The sequence below is a fragment of the Colobus angolensis genome, unplaced genomic scaffold, assembly GCF_000951035.1.
Source record: "Colobus angolensis palliatus isolate OR3802 unplaced genomic scaffold, Cang.pa_1.0 Scaffold462, whole genome shotgun sequence".
In the NCBI taxonomy this organism is placed as follows: Eukaryota; Metazoa; Chordata; class Mammalia; order Primates; family Cercopithecidae; genus Colobus; species Colobus angolensis.
The window spans coordinates 63773-80438 of NW_012118066.1; the positions used below are offsets into that span (position 1 = coordinate 63773).

General features: G+C 54.4%; 1 protein-coding gene across 3 annotated transcripts; it reads left to right on the top strand.

Moving 5' to 3' along the window:
- The first annotated feature begins 771 nt into the window (after positions 1 to 771).
- On the top strand, positions 772 to 15228 carry ITIH1 (inter-alpha-trypsin inhibitor heavy chain 1). Of its 3 annotated transcripts, XM_011958232.1 has the most exons (22): positions 772 to 918; positions 1180 to 1200; positions 1530 to 1696; positions 2131 to 2235; positions 2621 to 2783; positions 3456 to 3569; positions 5039 to 5164; positions 5250 to 5366; positions 6067 to 6235; positions 6324 to 6449; positions 7392 to 7573; positions 8152 to 8337; positions 9403 to 9542; positions 10044 to 10198; positions 10286 to 10300; positions 10690 to 10710; positions 11084 to 11164; positions 11348 to 11461; positions 12795 to 12996; positions 13918 to 14090; positions 14687 to 14798; positions 14948 to 15228. In XM_011958232.1, exons 1-22 carry the CDS (start codon positions 802 to 804, stop codon positions 15075 to 15077), a joined length of 2736 nt encoding a protein of 911 aa, XP_011813622.1. In that variant the 5' UTR covers positions 772 to 801; the 3' UTR covers positions 15078 to 15228. The 3 variants fall into 3 exon arrangements, with proteins under 3 accessions (XP_011813622.1, XP_011813623.1, XP_011813624.1); XM_011958233.1 differs by lacking the exons at positions 772 to 918; positions 1180 to 1200; positions 1530 to 1696; positions 2131 to 2235; positions 2621 to 2783 and adding an exon at positions 3107 to 3279; XM_011958234.1 differs by lacking the exons at positions 772 to 918; positions 1180 to 1200; positions 1530 to 1696; positions 2131 to 2235; positions 2621 to 2783 and adding an exon at positions 3112 to 3170.
- Positions 15229 to 16666: the final 1438 nt, after the last annotated feature.

Consider the following 16666-nt stretch of genomic DNA (forward strand, 5'->3'; position numbering starts at 1 on the left):
AGGCAGAGCTCACAGTGAGCTGAGATCCGGCCACTGCACTCCGGATGCCTGGGTGACAGAGCGAGACTCTGTCTCAAAAAAAAAAAAAATAAAAAGGAATTTTGAAAGTAAAGCCTGGCCAGGAGCAATGGCTCACTCCTGTAATCCTAGCACTTTGGGAGGCTGAGATGGGCAGATCACCTGAGGTCAGGAGTTCGAGACCAGCCTGGCCAACGTGGTGAAACCCTGTCTCTACTAAAAATACAAAAATTAGCTGGGCATAGTGGTGTGCACCTGTAATCCCAGCTACTTGGGAGGCTGAGGCAGGAGAATCACTTGAACCCAGGAGGCAAAGGTTGCAGTGAGCCGAGATCCTGCCATTGCACTCTAGCACTCAAGACCAAAACTCCATCTCAAAAAAAAAAAGTAAAGCCTAATGAAGTTTAGAAATCCATTTTTAACTGTTGCTTCTTGTGACGTGTCACCGTGTCACTGGTGCTGCCCTGTGCCAGCCCGAGGAAGAGATGAGCCATCCGGGGGTCCTCACAGTTCACATAGGCTAAGTGCAGTTCTACACAGAGGGACACGGTCTGGAGCCCCATCAGGAGTTTACACCGCCCAGAGCTGGGAACCCCACCCCAGGCAGAAAGCTTCCACTGCCAAATTTTGATTCCTCAAACTGTGTTAGGTTGGTGCAAAAGTCATTGCAGTTTTTGTCATTAATATTTGCCTGCACCTTGTCTAATGTTTAATCCATGTTTATCCAGCACTGTATTGATTACTGGTCTGAGTGAGGTGACAGGGCAGCGGGAGCCTTAGAGCATGGATGGTGCCATGGGGCTTCGGGGGCTGCTGTTGTGCGTGTACCTGGTGTCTCTCCTCGTCCTGCAGGCCGTGCCTGCCCTGAGCTTGGCTACAGGCAGGTCCAAGAGCAGCGAGGTATGTGGCTAAACCCACAGGGCAGAAATAGGCAGCTGAACCTGGATGAGGCCCCGGGCGGGACACAAGACCCCCACTCCAGGGGCCAGGGCCACCCCCACCACCTCCACCACTTCTGAGTGGAGCGGTGACCTCCTAGCAGCACCAAGGAGGTGAGGCTAAGGGGCAGAGGACACAGGCTACGTTCCACTCCCACCCCTGAACTGAGGCCGCAGTCTCCTGAGTTTTCCTCTCACACTTGACCCTGATTTTGTTTTGCAGAAGCGACAGGCTGTGGACACCGTGAGTAAGAGTCCTAGCAAAGGGGTCTGTGACGGAGCCCTTTTTACAGGCTTGCTTTTCCCAACCCCTCAGGGGTGGACCCCTCTGTCAGGGCCATAGGCAGGGGGTACTCTCCAGGGTCCTAGAAATGGGGACTTGTTCCCATCTCACCTCATGCTCCACAGCACAGTCTCAGCTAAAGAGCAGGGGTCTTCCTGGGAGGTCTGATCTGTTCTTCCGGCATCTGGGCACCATGCACTGGAGCTGAGTGCCAAGCCCCCACACCACAGGAAGTACCTCACCGACAGAGGCTCTGTCTCGGTCCACAGCTCCTTCATGTCTCACTTTAGGCTGTCGATGGCGTGTTCATCCGGAGTTTGAAAGTCAACTGCAAAGTCACCTCTCGCTTTGCCCACTATGTTGTCACCAGCCAAGTGGTCAACACTGCCAGTGAAGCCAGGGAAGTGGCCTTCGACGTGGAAATCCCCAAGACAGCCTTCATCAGTGACTTTGCCATGTGCGTGCCTGCCCAACTCCCATGCCCTCTCCCAGGGATGCCGCTTACTAGTCCCAGCCTAAGAACAAGGATCGGAGTGGCCAGATAGCACAGAGCATCTCCTCCTTCTAGAAGGGCCACAGACCAGCCCTGGCTCTGAGGGGAGGAAGAAGCCCTTTAGATCTGTGCTTGCCTCCCATCTTGGAGGCAAACTGGGGCCCCTACAGCATGTTTCAGGCTAGAAACCAAGGAGCCAAGGTCAGCGTCTGAGGCTTCTTGCTGGCCTCTGACCTGGGTTGCTCACCTCATTGCCCATGGACTCCTGAGTTCCACCATGGGCAGTGGAAGGCCAGTCAGGAGGTGTCCTTATCCAAGGGCTCACATGGACAGGCCCTCTCAGGACCTGTATGGTCAGGAGGCTCATCTTTCCTGTGGGTATCCTCCCCTCCCTGCAGTACGGCAGATGGAAACGCATTTATTGGAGACATAAAGGACAAGGTGACTGCATGGAAGCAGTACCGGAAAGCAGCTATCTCAGGAGAGAATGCCGGCCTTGTCAGGTGAGTTCTGGGCCCTGCTGGTCTCATCTCTAGGGTTGCCCTCCCCAGCCAGGACAGAGCTGACAGCTGCAAGGTGGCTTTGGTGGAGAACAGCCCAGGATGATGGAAGGGTGAGCAAACAGCTCAAACCCAGATGCCAGCACAGTGCACTGAACAGGCTGCTGTGCAGTTGCCCTTTTCCCAGATCTGCCACTGGGAGAAGTGGGCCCCCCCATCTTGGGCCCTGACCCTGACCAGCCAGCTGACACATTTGTGAGATCCAAGGAAACCTGGGAGCAGCACTCATCTAAGAGAAATAAATTCTGATGGCCACATATTAAGTGACAAAGACCCACATGTCATTTACCCTCTGTCTGTCTGCTGTTGCCTCTGGTGGCACATCCAGGGCCTCGGGGAGAACTATGGAGCAATTCACCATCCACCTCACCGTCAATCCCCAGAGCAAGGTCACGTTTCAGCTGACCTATGAGGAAATGCTGAAGAGAAACCTTAAGCAGTATGAAATTGTCATCAAAGTCAAGCCTAAGCAGCTGGTGCATCATTTTGAGGTAGATCACAGGTCCCAGGGCAGGGGTCCTGCCCCTCTCTCTGTCACCATGGCTCCCAACACTAATTGAGCACCCACCATGTGTCACCCAGGCCTGAGAACACAGGGACAGGGATTAACTCCTCAGGGTGAGCTCTCATGCGCTCTTCTTTAGCAGGGAACTCCCTGAACTCTCTAACTTCCTCTTTATCTCTGAGCTTCGGTTTGCTCATCTGCTAAATGGGGGATTATTGTGGGTCCCAGGACCGCCACAGGGATCACAAGAAGTACTGAATGTCCAGGTAATTTTGTAAACCAGAAAGTCCCGTGCAGCCTGAGGGCCTGGAATTATTGCTGGCACCTAAGTAGTGGCTGAGTTGAAGGATGCAGGCATGTACACCTTCATTTGGTCAGTATCTTTGGAGTGCCTACTGAGTACCAGGCCCTGTGATCAGGGCTGGGTGGGTGCTGCACACAGTAGGTGGCCAGGACACATGTTGGCTCTTGGCTGAGACTTGGTGAGTGGGAGTCCTGGTAGAGAATTTGCTTCAGTGTGGTGTGAGCCCATAATCCAAGCTACGAGGGAGGCTGAGGCAGGGGATGGCTTGAGCCCAGGAGTTCGAGGCCAGCCTGGGCAACAAAGCAAGATCCCATCTTAAAAAAAAAAAAAAGAGAATTTGCTTCAATGATGCAGATCGATGTGGACATCTTCGAGCCCCAGGGGATCAGCAAGCTGGATGCCCAGGCCTCTTTCCTGCCCAAGGAACTGGCAGCTCAAACTATCAAGAAGTCCTTCTCAGGAAAAAAGGTACATGGGATGGCAAAGGGGGGCCCTTTGGGGACTTCTCAGCCTGCCCACCCCTTATGGAATGTCCAGCCTTAGCCGAGAAACCAGGCAGGGGCTGTGGTCTGCCCTCAGGATGAGAGAGGCTGGTGTCATGTGATTGGTGCCTAGGAGAACTCAGCAATCCTGGTTCTCAGGGCAATTTAGCAAAGTCCTGCATGCTGAGGTGGGGAAGAAGCCAGCTCCAGCTCCACCACACACTGGCTGTATGGTCCAGGGTGAGTCGCTGGCTTACTTGGGCCTCAGTGCCCTCTTTGCCTGCCTCACGCCCATGGAAGAGCATTCGGGGAAACATCTAGCACATAAATAAACCTCATGTGCTGGTGTGGTTAGGACTCCAAGCTTCAGGTTTCTTGGAAACATAAGTTTGGAAAGACCTTTGGCCTACCCAACGATTTGTCGCTTGCCACCATTTGCAGGAATCCCAGAAGCACCTGGCTCGCCCCCATCCCAGGTTCCTGGAGGAGTGTGTTGTATGGATGGGCAATGCCCTGCTTCCTGACTTGCACCTAACCCGAGCCGGGAACAAACCCTTTAGTTCCCACTTATGTAGAGCCTGCACCACAGTTCATTTAAAAGAAGTGCTTCTTACAGTTTAGAGAGGCTTCCTTTTAAACAAAATATGACACCTCAGAGTGTTAGCAAACATGCTTGCTTTCTGTAGGGGAACAAAGGGATGGGTTCTTCTCTTCCCAAGAATTTTTCAAGGTTCTATTTTATCTTCCTTCCTTTCTCTCCTCTTCCTCCACCACCTCCTCCTCCTCCCCTCCTCCTCTTCTTCTTCTCCTTCTTCTTCTTCACTGCTGCTTCTCTTCTTCTTCTTCTTCTCTGCTGCTGCTTCTTCCTTTTGCTTCTGCTTCTTTTTGATGAGCTTATCTTACTTTTATAACAAACAAAAATTTCTTTATAGAAAAATGTATGAAGTCCAGGAATATAGAAAGTATTGAATAAAAACCATCACTAGCTTCCCCAAGCACATCACCAACTCCAACCAGACCTCAGCTTCCATCCTGGACCCTTCCTTCCAGTCTCTGTTCTTTGTCAACCTGGGCAGCTTTTATTTCCCAGCACAGTATTGTAGTGTTGACAGATGAGCTGACAGATGTCAACAGTTTGAGTTGACAGATGTCTCCCATGCTATCACATTGCTGTTATTTTGTTCTTATTTATATACCCAAAGTGATGATGTTCACTGTAGAAAACCCCCATGATTCAGAAGAGTATAAGCAAGGGAATGGGTCATCTCTCCCACTACCTACAGGTGTGTGCTCTCAACAGCTAAGTGAGTGAGTGGCCCACCAAACTCGTTTCTGTACCCATGCAAACACACACACACACACACACACACACACACACCTTCTTATGTTGTCTTTTCAAACATCCTGTTTGTGGTTAGACAAACCAGTAATGGCTCAGACTCTTGACGGTTCCAGGGTCACGTGCTGTTCCGTCCCACTGTGAGCCAGCAGCAGTCCTGCCCCACATGCTCTACATCCTTACTGAATGGGCATTTCAAGGTGACCTATGATGTCAGTCGAGACAAGATCTGCGACCTCCTGGTAAGCCCTGAGCTTCTGGCTCAGCACCTAGAGGATGGGCAAGGGGTGCTGTGAGAGTGGCCTCACTTGTTCTCCTCTATTTCAGGTGGCCAATAACCACTTTGCCCACTTCTTCGCCCCCCAAAACCTGACAAACATGAACAAGAATGTGGTTTTTGTGATTGACATCAGTGGCTCCATGAGAGGCCAGAAAGTGAAGCAGGTAGGCTGCAGCTTGAAACAGCTCACCCAGCAGAAGCTTCCGCAGCCCCTTTGCTCACCGCATGCCAGTTTTGCTGCCAGAGTCTGGTTTGGGATTTATCCTCCTGGTCAGAGGCAGGGTGATTTAACAGGAAATCCCAGTGGTTAGCATCTCCAGAATCAGCATCACTTCCTCACTGTGCAGTTGTGAGAAAGTGCATTCACCTCTCCTCAATGGCAAAAAATGGGACTGACAATGGTGTCCACAGGGTCATGGAGTTACCCCTGGGGAAGTGCTTAGAAGAGGAAACCTGTGCACTACAAGTGCTGGGGGTAATTATGGTGGTCTGTGGGGAGGCATCTTATAGCAGGGAATAGCTCTCCACCCACAGGGTTTGGAGTGCTCTCTCCATGGTGCAGTAGACATGGCTGGACAAGGAGTATTCTAGAAGCACAACTCCTGGGGTCCTTTCTGTTAATCCTGCCCCTCCAGAACTCCTGATCATTTCTTTTCCCCATCCTGGGTTCCTTTGCCTTCTCCACCCCCCTCATCCACCCCAAGGCCCGGCACGATGCTTCTGTCTCGGGGTCACCTGGTTGTCCTATCTCCTCCTGCTTGTCCACTCTGTGGATCTCTGAAACAGGTATTGGAGTTGATGGAAGGTGCTGTCCTGGGACAACCTTGGGGCCCTGTCAGTTTACTGACTGTTCTGTCCTTGCAGACCAAGGAGGCACTCCTTAAAATTCTGGGGGACTTGCAGCCAGGAGACTACTTTGATCTGGTTCTTTTTGGGTCTCGAGTGCAATCATGGAAGGGCTCACTGGTGCAAGCATCTGAGGCCAACGTACAAGCGGCTAAAGACTTTGTGCGGCGCTTTTCCCTGGATGAGGGTAAGGGTGGGGGTCTCAGGCCACCTTGATGTCACCTCTGTCCCTCCAGAACGAGGGCATACACTGGTCTGCTTTCTCTTCTTTGCAGCCACAAACCTGAATGGAGGTTTGCTCCGGGGAATTGAGATCTTGAACCAAGTTCAGGCAAGCCTCCCAGAACTCAGCAACCATGCCTCAATTCTCATCATGTTGACAGACGGCGATCCCACAGAGGGTAAGCACCTTGGGGGCTGCCTTGGGAGGTGGTGATCTTGTCACCTGAGACATGCAAGCTGAAGTTGGAAACCCAACCATTGGAGATGCCATCAGGGGGCAGAAAGGCTCAGAGCAATGTCAAGCACTGGTCTAAAAAAACAATTCAGACCACAAAGTCTGTGGGAGCTCCATGGTGTACTTCTGTTCTGTGAGTTGAGAAATTGGAAATTTCTAAATGACACAGGTCTGTACGAGTCCCTGGAGGATGGGCAGGATTCCATGCTTCTGTTTATGGTTTAATGAACTATTTATTTATTGCCTACTGTGTGCTAAGCCTGGGGCTAGGGACTGAAATACCAACAGAACAAGACATATCTCTGCCCTCAAAGAGCCCAGGATCTACTTGGGGAGGGAGATCCAGGAGTAGATACTGAGGGCTCTGAAAGAACAGGGTGCTTGGGGCTGTGGAACCATAGACAAGGGACATCTGACCCAGGGGGATGTCTGGGAGGGCCTTCTGGAGGAGGTGACTCCTGAGCTCAGTCTAGAAAGAGGAGAGAGTGTCAGGAAGGAATCCCAGGCAGAAGGGGCAGCTTAAGTCATAAAAGGGGTGTGTGCACTGGCATAGCCTGCCTGGGAACTGTGGGCCTGTGCAGATGGGGTGAAACAAGGTTGGGAAGGTCAGCAGGGTCCCACGGCAAAGGAGCCATGGCAGGGTTTCGAGCAGAATCAGACCTGCTGCTGATGGACCTACCTAGATGGGCGGGGTCTGTGAGGAGCTGTTGGTAGCTGCTGCAGTCTCCCAGGAGAGCAAGGAGGAGGTGATGTCTCAGGACGCCCGGGAGACTGGAGATGCTCTGAGATGGAAGGCTTGAGCCTCAGGGAGTGTTCCCCAGGGCCCCCTCATGCCCCACATGCCTGTGGGCCAGCATCCCGTCACTACCCAGGTGTGTGGCTGCAGGGGTGACAGACCGTTCCCAAATCCTCAAGAACGTCCGCAACGCCATCCGGGGCAGGTTCCCGCTCTACAACCTGGGTTTCGGCCACAATGTGGACTTTAACTTTCTGGAGGTCATGTCCATGGAGAACAACGGACGGGCCCAGAGAATCTACGAGGACCGTGATGCCACCCAGCAGCTGCAGGTCTCCCCTCACAACCCCCTGTACCTCCAATGGCATGCCATAGGGAGCCCAGCCTTGGTGGCCATTTGCCCATCAGCCTAGATGAGCAGATAAAGCTCTGGCATAGATTTCAAATCAGCTGCATGGGCCAGGCGTGGTGGCTCAAGCCTGTAATCCCAGCACTTTGGGAGGCCGAGGTGAGTGGATCAGGAGTTTGAGACCAGCCTGGCCAACATGGTGAAACCCCGTCTCTACTAAAAATACAAAAATTAGCCGGGTGTGTTGGTGCGTGCCTGTAGTCTCAGCTACTTGAGAGGCTGAGGCAGGAGAACCGCTTGAGCCCAGGAGATGGAGGTTGCAATGAGCTGAGATTATGCCACTGCACTCCAGCCTGGGCAACACAGTGAGACTCTTTCTCAAAAAAAAAAAAAAAAGAAAGAAAGAAAATCAGCAGCATGACCTCGAGCCAGCTACTTGACCTCTCGGACCCTCAGATTTCTTCTCTAACTTGGGAATTCCCAGCACTCCACTTTGTGGGCAGGCTTCCCATCAGGGGCCCAGGATGCTCAGCTCTAAGGCTGCGACCTCTATCCCTGCAGGGTTTCTACAGCCAGGTAGCCAAACCCCTGCTGGTGGATGTGGATTTGCAGTACCCCCAGGATGCTGTCTTGGCCCTGACCCAGAACCGCCACAAACAGTACTACGAAGGCTCAGAGATTGTGGTGGCCGGGCGCGTTGCTGACAACAAACAGAGCAGCTTCAAGGCTGATGTGCGGGCCCATGGGGTAAATGGTGGGCGATGGAGGGTGGAGAGGCCAGGCAGCACCCTAGAGGCTCCAAACCCACACTGTTCCCCATTCCTGCCAACCCCCAGAGGCCTCTCTTTCCCCAGAGTAGTGCCCTCACCCCCATCATGCCACATACACCCCAGTCCTGAACATCCCTCCACACAGGCATCCTGGGGGCTGGATTGGCTAGAATGGGGCCAATAGGGCCCTGATCCGTTGCAGTCCCTTGGCCCCCAGTGACCAATTGTTATTTTTCACATCATTCATCCCAAGGTGCAAGAGAACAAGAAACCAACCTCTCCCTTCTCATTTGATAACCGTTTCCTGAACACCTACTGTGTGCCAGGTTTTGTGCCATGGTGCAGTGCATGTGTGTATGTGCACCTGTGTGTGGTGGGGACAGGCATGTGAGACCTGGACCCTGCCCTCCAGAACACAGACAATGCCCTACAGTGTGGTCAAAGGTTCAGAACTCAGGCTTTGAGTAAGGAGAGTTGAGCTGGACCCTGGTGCCACCCTGACAGCTGGGCATCCTTGGGCAAGGGGTCCAGTTCTCTAGGCCTCAGTTTCCTTTTCTGTACCATACTGCACCAGAGCATTGTGTGGAGCAAATGGAATAATCCATATAATACCCGTAGGCAGCAGCTGGTGCATAGGATGCCCTTGGGAAGTGGTGCCACAGTTAACGTAGCTGGATGGAGGAGGCACATTTGTGTGCCGTGGCAAGTTGAATGGTGCAGCCTGCCTAGAACTGGGTGGGCATTTGGAGTGGGTCATAGTGGAAACAGCTGTGTGCTTATGGGCCTCCCCCAGAGAAACTCCACAAGGCAGGGCCTAGTTCTCCCATTCCATAGGATCCCTAGGGTCCAGGCCAAGCCTGGCTCACAGAGGGTGCTTGGCAAGAATGAACGAATAGGATGAGGCGAACAGGCTCAGGAAAGCAGGTGATGCTGAGGACGAAGCTGCAGAGACCAGATGAAATGGACCCCTCAGAGTCCTGAGCACTAGCCAGGGGCCGTGCTCATCATGGTGCACCGCCCCTCTCTGTACCTCAACTCTCAGGAGGGGCAAGAATTCAGTACAACCTGCCTAGTGGATGAGGAGGAGATGAAGAAACTGCTCCGAGAGCGTGGCCACATGCTGGAGAACCACGTCGAGCGCCTCTGGGCCTACCTCACCATCCAGGAGCTGCTGGCCAAGCGGTAGGGCCCCTGCAGCTGCCCCACGTGGGCACTGACCACCCAGAGTCCCCTCACCCTTTGCAGGTGAGCAGAGGAGGGGTGGTTCTCAGGCAGGTAGGTCAGATTTACTTTCCTCTTCTGCTTGGCTCACTGAGTTAATATCAACCAGTCAGTCAACAGTCCGGGTGGGCCCACCAGGGCACAAGGCAGCCTGCTATTTACCCTCAGTCAGCACAGGGAGGCTCAGGGAGGTTAGACCTCTTGACCCGGATCTCACAGCTATTAACTGCTCTGCATATCTCTGAGGCATACCCCTCGATCCCCCCAAATCTCCAAGTGATCTCTGTAAGAAATCATTAAACCTGGAGGCCCCTGAAGACATAGCCACTACACAGGATACCATGGGGGCTTAATACATATGTGTCGAATGAATGAATGAATGAATGAGTGAGTGAATGGCTAGGTGAAAGGATGAGGGCTGTGCAAGTCAGGGCTTGGAGCCAGCCTCTGTCTTGAATGCAGGATGAAGGTGGACGGGGAGGAGAGAGCCAACCTGTCATCCCAGGCCCTGCGGATGTCGCTGGACTATGGGTTTGTGACCCCGCTGACCTCCATGAGCATCAGGGGCATGGCGGATCAGGACGGCCTGAAGCCCATCATCGACAAGCCCTCAGAGGGTATAGGCTGCAGGGGTCTGCAGAAGGGGAGGCCGTGGGCCAAAAACCTCTGGGGCTTTAATTCTTTTCTCTTTCCCTCCCTTCCAGATTCTCCACCTTTGGGTGAGTTTTAAATTGCATTAGTTTCAGCTCTGGGCTTCGGTGGCTGGGCAGGTGGCAGGTCCTCTGGCCCCAGGCACGCAGCTCCCCATCCTTCTTCTTCCCCGACTCCACTCCTTCCCGTTCTTCCGTCCCCTGAGCCACCCTTCTCCACATCACCGCAAACTCCCTGCCACGCTTTGTGAGCTTTTGTGCAGGCTGAACACCCAGCAGCCTCCACCGGTCCCCTCTTGGTGTGAGCGTATGTCTGTGAGAAGGCAGGACCCCAGGGGAGGGCTGAGACTCCCAGAGGGAGGGCTAGGTCCAGGCCTGTTGTGAACAGAGCTGCATGCCTTTCGTGTGGGGCGCCGTGGGTGACACTGCCTTCAATAATATGCCTTTGTCTTCTACAGAGATGCTGGGACCCAGGAGGAGTAAGTGGCAGCCATCCTGGCCATTCACATCTCTACACCTCCCTGATTATTACCCAGTTGGCTTTCTTCCTCCATTCTAGCTGTCTTCACTGCCTGTCACTGGGAATCCTTAGAACAGACCCTGGAACAGCCTGGCCTCCCCAACCTGAGGTCCTTGTGGGAGGAGACAGAGAGGGGGCCAGTTAAACATGCCAGGCCAAGCTTCTGTTCCCGTGTCCCGAGAGCCAGTCAAGGGCATGTGATGTTGAGTGGACATCCTTGCTTGGTGGCCTCAGGCTAACCCCACCAATGAGGAAAGAGTCATCAGAGGGATCAGCAGCTCCAGGGAAGGCCTGGCTGCCCTGCTTCTAAATGCCACTCCCCTTCCCATCAGCGTTCGTGCTGTCAGCCTTGCAGCCTTCTCCTACTCGTTCCAGCTCCAATACCCAGCGGCTGCCAGACCGAGTGACCGGCGGTGAGTCCTTGGAAGGGTCTGAGGGACACCCTGGTTTGGGACCCACCCTGCCTGACTCTCTCTCTCTCTCTCTCTCTGTCTCTGTCTCTCTCTCTTTCTGGGACCTACCTAGCTGAACCCCAGCCCCTGGCCAGCCCCATCTGCCCGATGTCCAATCTAACGAATTCCATGCTGTGCCCCCAGTGGACACGGACCCTCACTTCATCATCCACGTGCCCCAGAAAGAGGACGCTCTGTGCTTCAACATCAACGAGGAGCCTGGTGTGATCCTGAGTCTGGTACAAGACCCCAACACAGGTATGGCAGGCATCACAACTCTGCCAGACAGGGCCAGGGCTCCTCTGCCCTCAACATTCAGCCACAAACAGGACTGTGGCCAAGGCCTCCACTGCCCTCTGCCTGGGCACCATCTACCTGGCTGGGCTGTGCCTGCTGCCTTCCCACCCCATCCTCCTGGCTGCATCTGCACAGGGCCAGCTTCATGGGCATGTGACTGGAGTAGGCACACAGGGACTTGTTTTATTTTTATTTTTTTTGAGACAGTCTTGCTCTGTCACCCAGGCTGGAGTACAGTGGTGTGATCTGTGCTCACTGCAACCTCTGCCTCCTGGGTTCAAGTGATTCTCTCGCCTCAGCCTCCTGAGTAGCTGGGACTACAGGTGCATGCCACTATGACTGGCTTATTTTTGTATGTTTAGTAGAGATGGGGTTTCACCATGTTGACCTGGCTGGTCTCAAACTCCTGACCTCAGGTAATCTGCCCACCTCAGCCTCCCAAAGTGCTGGGATTACAGGTGTGAGCCACTGTGCCCGGCCGGTTTAATGTTCTTCCGTTGCCGCCTTGAAACCCTTAACACTTTTTAAACAAGGGGCCCTTCCTTTTTATTTCATACTGGGTCCTGCAAATATGTCAAGGTCCTGCCCCACCTTCTCCACGAAGCACGGCTGAGCAGAGCCTCCAAGTGCCTCTCTCCCAGCAGTGCCTTGGTGATGGGGAATGGGAACCATTCCCTTATCTCTCCTTATCTCAGCCCTGCTCCCTCCTGTCCACCTACCTCCCTGGCCACTCAGCCCATCTGCAAGTGTTTGTTGTGCACCAGCGAGGGGCTGGGAACGCAGTGGGAGCCAAGATAGTCCCTGCTTTCATAGAGTTTAGGGAAGGGGAAGACAAACAGGTGAACACATTCTGAGATGATCATTTCAGAGCATGAGACGTGCTAGGTTGGCAGGGTGAGAGTAGGGAGGGGGCTCTGTGGCTGCCCAGGTCAGCGGAGACCTCTGTGAAGAGGTCCCACAATGCACTTCCAGCATGATGGGAGCCTGTCCCTGTGTTAGGGGCTGGGGCCCCAGAGAAGGAGCAGGCTGGGTTCTGTCCTCAGGGAGGCAAGATCTTCGTTAAGACCCAGAATCAAAAGCTGAGTATGGGATATTTGGCATGGCAGGGGGGGTGGAGAGGAAGCAGAGGTGGTGCTGTGTGTAGGACCAGACCTGGAGACCCCGAGGCAGGAGACTCTCAAAGACGGAGTGGCACAGGCAGAGCGTAGGGACCTCTTAGGAAGGAGGCACGATCCTGCTGAGCAAAGCCAGGTAGGCCCCTTCCCAACCTGGATGCTCTCTTGCTCCACTGCAGGCTTCTCAGTGAACGGGCAGCTCATTGGCAACAAGGCCAGGAGCCCTGGGCAGCATGACGGCACGTATTTCGGGCGGCTGGGAATCGCAAACCCTGCCACGGCCTTTCAGTTGGAAGTGACTCCTCAGAACATTACGCTGAACCCCGGCTCTGGTGGGCCTGTGTTTTCCTGGAGGGATCAGGCTGTGCTGCGGCAGGATGGGTAACCTGCCAGGGCCTGGGCAAGAAGCAGGGGGAGGTGTGGCCTGGGCCCAGGACGCTGCTGTCTGAGTCTGCAGGGCCCTCGTCCCTGAGCCATGTCTGTGGGTGACGCCCATGTGGCCTGTGCAGACATGTCAGTCTCCATGGGCCACCCAGTCCTCCATTTCCCTTGGTTCCTGGATATGTCCTCTGGGTCCAGACATATCCAGTCCTCTGGGCTGCATGGCATCTGTGTTCCCACTGCATCTTAGCTCTGAATGCCATCCACGTCTCCACCAAACAAAGCCAGCTCATCCTCCCAGGCCCAGCAAAGAGGCCACCTCTTCCCCTCAGCCCTCCTGCTCTCTTCCTCTGTTGAACTCCAGATTTCTCTGGGCTTCTCATTTGACATCTGTCTTAGTCTGCGTTGTCTCATGATTTTTCCTTCCTTTACTCATTCATTCATTCAACAAACTCTGCTGAGCACCAGAGCAATGCTGGTAGCAATGCTGGTAGCAGAGGTATAGGAAGAGGTGGGGAGAGTCTGCTGTGGAAGTCACAGGTGACAAGTGGGAGTCAGAGAACACGGACTCTGATATTAGACAGCCTGAAGTCCAAGTCCTGGCTCCTCTGCTTACCAGCTGTGCCACCTTGGGCAAGTTACTTAACCTCTCTGAGCCTTGGACTTCACAGGCTCAGAGTGAGAACTGAATGATGCAGTTTGCATAGAGCACTTAGCACAGGGTCTGGCACATTGCGAGGGCCCTATGCACAATAGCAACATGTGGAAGGGGTGTGGAACAGGTAACAGCCGGCCATCTGGGGATGAAGGCCATGGGGTGGGGGTGTGGTCATAAGGGTTGGGTCCCAGATGACAAGGGCAGCCGAATGGAGAGGGATGCAGTGCAGCTGCACCTGCCCTCACGGCCACCTGGCCCTGCAGGGTGGTGGTGACCATCAATAAGAAGAGGAACCTGGTGGTGTCTGTGGACGACGGCGGCACCTTTGAGGTTGTTTTGCACCGAGTGTGGAAAGGGAGTTCCGTCCACCAGGACTTCCTGGGCTTCTATGTGCTGGACAGTCATCAGATGTCAGCCCGGACGCATGGGCTGCTGGGTACGGCTGGCCAGGCTGGCAGGGCTGTGGGGCAGGGTGTTGAAGCCAGAGAATGTGTGGGACCTGGGGCCACCGGTCAGCTCTATAGCTGGGCACCAGGACAGGCCCACCTCCAGTGTGGCCTCAAAGGCGCAGAGCCATCTGAGGGGCTGTCTTGGTGAGGCTGTGAGCAAACACACAGTGAAACAAACGCTTAAGTGAGCCTGGGAGCAAGTGAAGGGCAGAGGTCTGATCGCAAAAAGAAAGGCCCAGAGGGTTCCCAGGGACCTTGTGAGTAGGGTGGGTCACTGACCACACTGCTCCTGTGTGGCCTTTCTACAGACACTGCTCTCTATGGGCACCTGTCCCTCAAACCTCTCTCCCCAGACAGATCCCGTTTTAAAAGACAGGAGGTAGGACCACCTAGAAATGTATCTACTTCTCTACAGCAAGTGAACCAAAGGTAGCTTTTCATACTGGGACTTTTAGCAGAAACAGTCAAGCCCTGGAAAAAAAGCGGTCAAGCAATGCTCTAAGCCCGCAGTGGGTACCTGCTGAGTGTAGGGCAGGAGCAAGTCCCCGAGACAGTAACCACTGTCTCCAATGTGCCTTTCTAGGGCAATTTTTCCACCCCATTGGTTTTGAAGTGTCTGACATCCGCCCAGGCTCCGACCCCACAAAGCCAGATGCCACGATGGTGGTGAAGAACCGCCGGCTCACGGTCACCAGGTGGGTGAGCCTGCCTGCCACTCATGTCTGCCCTCGGCCACTTTGCAGTTCTTGCGGGTCTTCCTCCAGGTGTCACATGGGTGGGCTTCCTGGGGAGGTGCTGCCCTACTGGTCCGAAGGGTGACCCCAGCTGACTTGTCTCTGCACAGGGGTTTGCAAAAGGACTACAGCAAGGACCCGCGGCATGGGGCCGAGGTGTCCTGCTGGTTCATTCACAACAATGGGGCTGGACTCATCGATGGTGCCTACACTGACTATATCATCTCCGACATCTTCTGAGCCCTCTGGCCAGCATGCCTGTCCTCCACTGGGGCCAAGGCAGAGGAGGAAGACAACATCCTGACCTGCTGCTGAGGCTGCACCTCCTTAACTAAGCTGGTTCCTTGTGTCAAAGCACCTCATGACTTCCATTAAAGAGAGGCCATGTCCACCCTGAGCTGGCTGATTTTGGGGAGGGAGGATGGCAGGGAGGCAGCCCAAGATGCTGCCCCTCAGATGGACTTAGGGGTTACAGCATATCCAGGGACAGGAGAAGCAGGTCAGAGGCTGGGAAGAAGGCTCACACCATTTCCCTGCCGAAGGTTTGTAACGTCTGACAGCCAGGCTGGTATTTTCCAAAGGCAGAGACAGTCCCTGCCCAGAAGCTGTGATTTCAGGGGGCCAGGAGTGGCATGCTACCATCTCCTCATGTAAATGCCTGGAATTACCCCATCAGGGCCCCTCCCTTGGCTTGGCCTTGGGGCCCAGTCAAAACGCAACATCGCTGGTGTAGGGAGGTGAGCCACACTTTAGAGAGCTCTGAGTGTGAACGCGAACAGGCCTCCAACCACTGCTTCCCAGAGGCTTTCTGCTTTTTCTCTGCTAGTTTCTGTCCAGTTTCCACTACAAATGAGGCTCACAAGGGACCAGATAGAACAAGGACTGGTTTTGAGGGCCTGGATCAATAACACCAATGCTGAGCTCAAAGGCTGCCCCAGGCCTTGGGAACACAGAGCCCCTAGCAGCAGGCTGTGGGGCGGCCAGCCCACCTTCCCAGGCATCCTGGGGTTCTCCAGGAAGAGCTGTGAGCTGCCAGCTGTTGGGGTCACGCTTGGCAAGTCCTGCCCAATGGGGGCCTCATCTCCCTCTCCTATAGAATGGAAAGGGGGTGAACCTAAAGATCTCTTAGATTCCGTCTAATTCTAAACTCTGCATGACAACTCTGGTTCCTCCAAGTCCCCAGCCATCCCTTGAGGCCGTTTGAGCAGCTCCAGAATCCCTATTTCGAGTTGTCCCTCTCCCCAAACTAACTCCAGGCACTTGGGGATGGGGCAGTGGTCCAGATGAGAGAGGACAGGAGAAGCTCCGCAGGCGGCTGCTGGTCTGTGAGGAGGAGCCATTGGGCAACAGCACCAGCCACCCAGTGCCAGCGGCCACGGGACTGAAAACGTCCCAGGAACCAGGAAGTAAAGCCATGGCAGCTCTGAGGGCGCTTCTCTCCACACCCAGGCACCAGCACCTGCTGGGTTTGGCCTCCATCAGACCCGAGCTTGGTGCCTGCTGCCAGTGAGGCTGGTGTAAGGGTTCAGGAGGCCTGAGGGAAACAGGCACCGCCCCACCAGACACCAAGCACAGGCAGCATCTGCCACTTGGCCATCACTTCACTGGCTTGGAAACTCTCTCTTTTCAATTTTTTTTTTTTTTTTTTTTGAGACGGGGGTCTCGTCATGTCACCCAGGTGGGAGCACAGTGGCACGAACACAGCGCTCACTGCAGCCTTGAACGCCTGGGCCCAGGTGATCCTCCAGCCTCAGCCTCCCAAAGAGCTGGGATTACAGGCAAGAGCCATAGTGTCTGGCTGATTTGGCAACTCTCTGTCATTGCTCTGT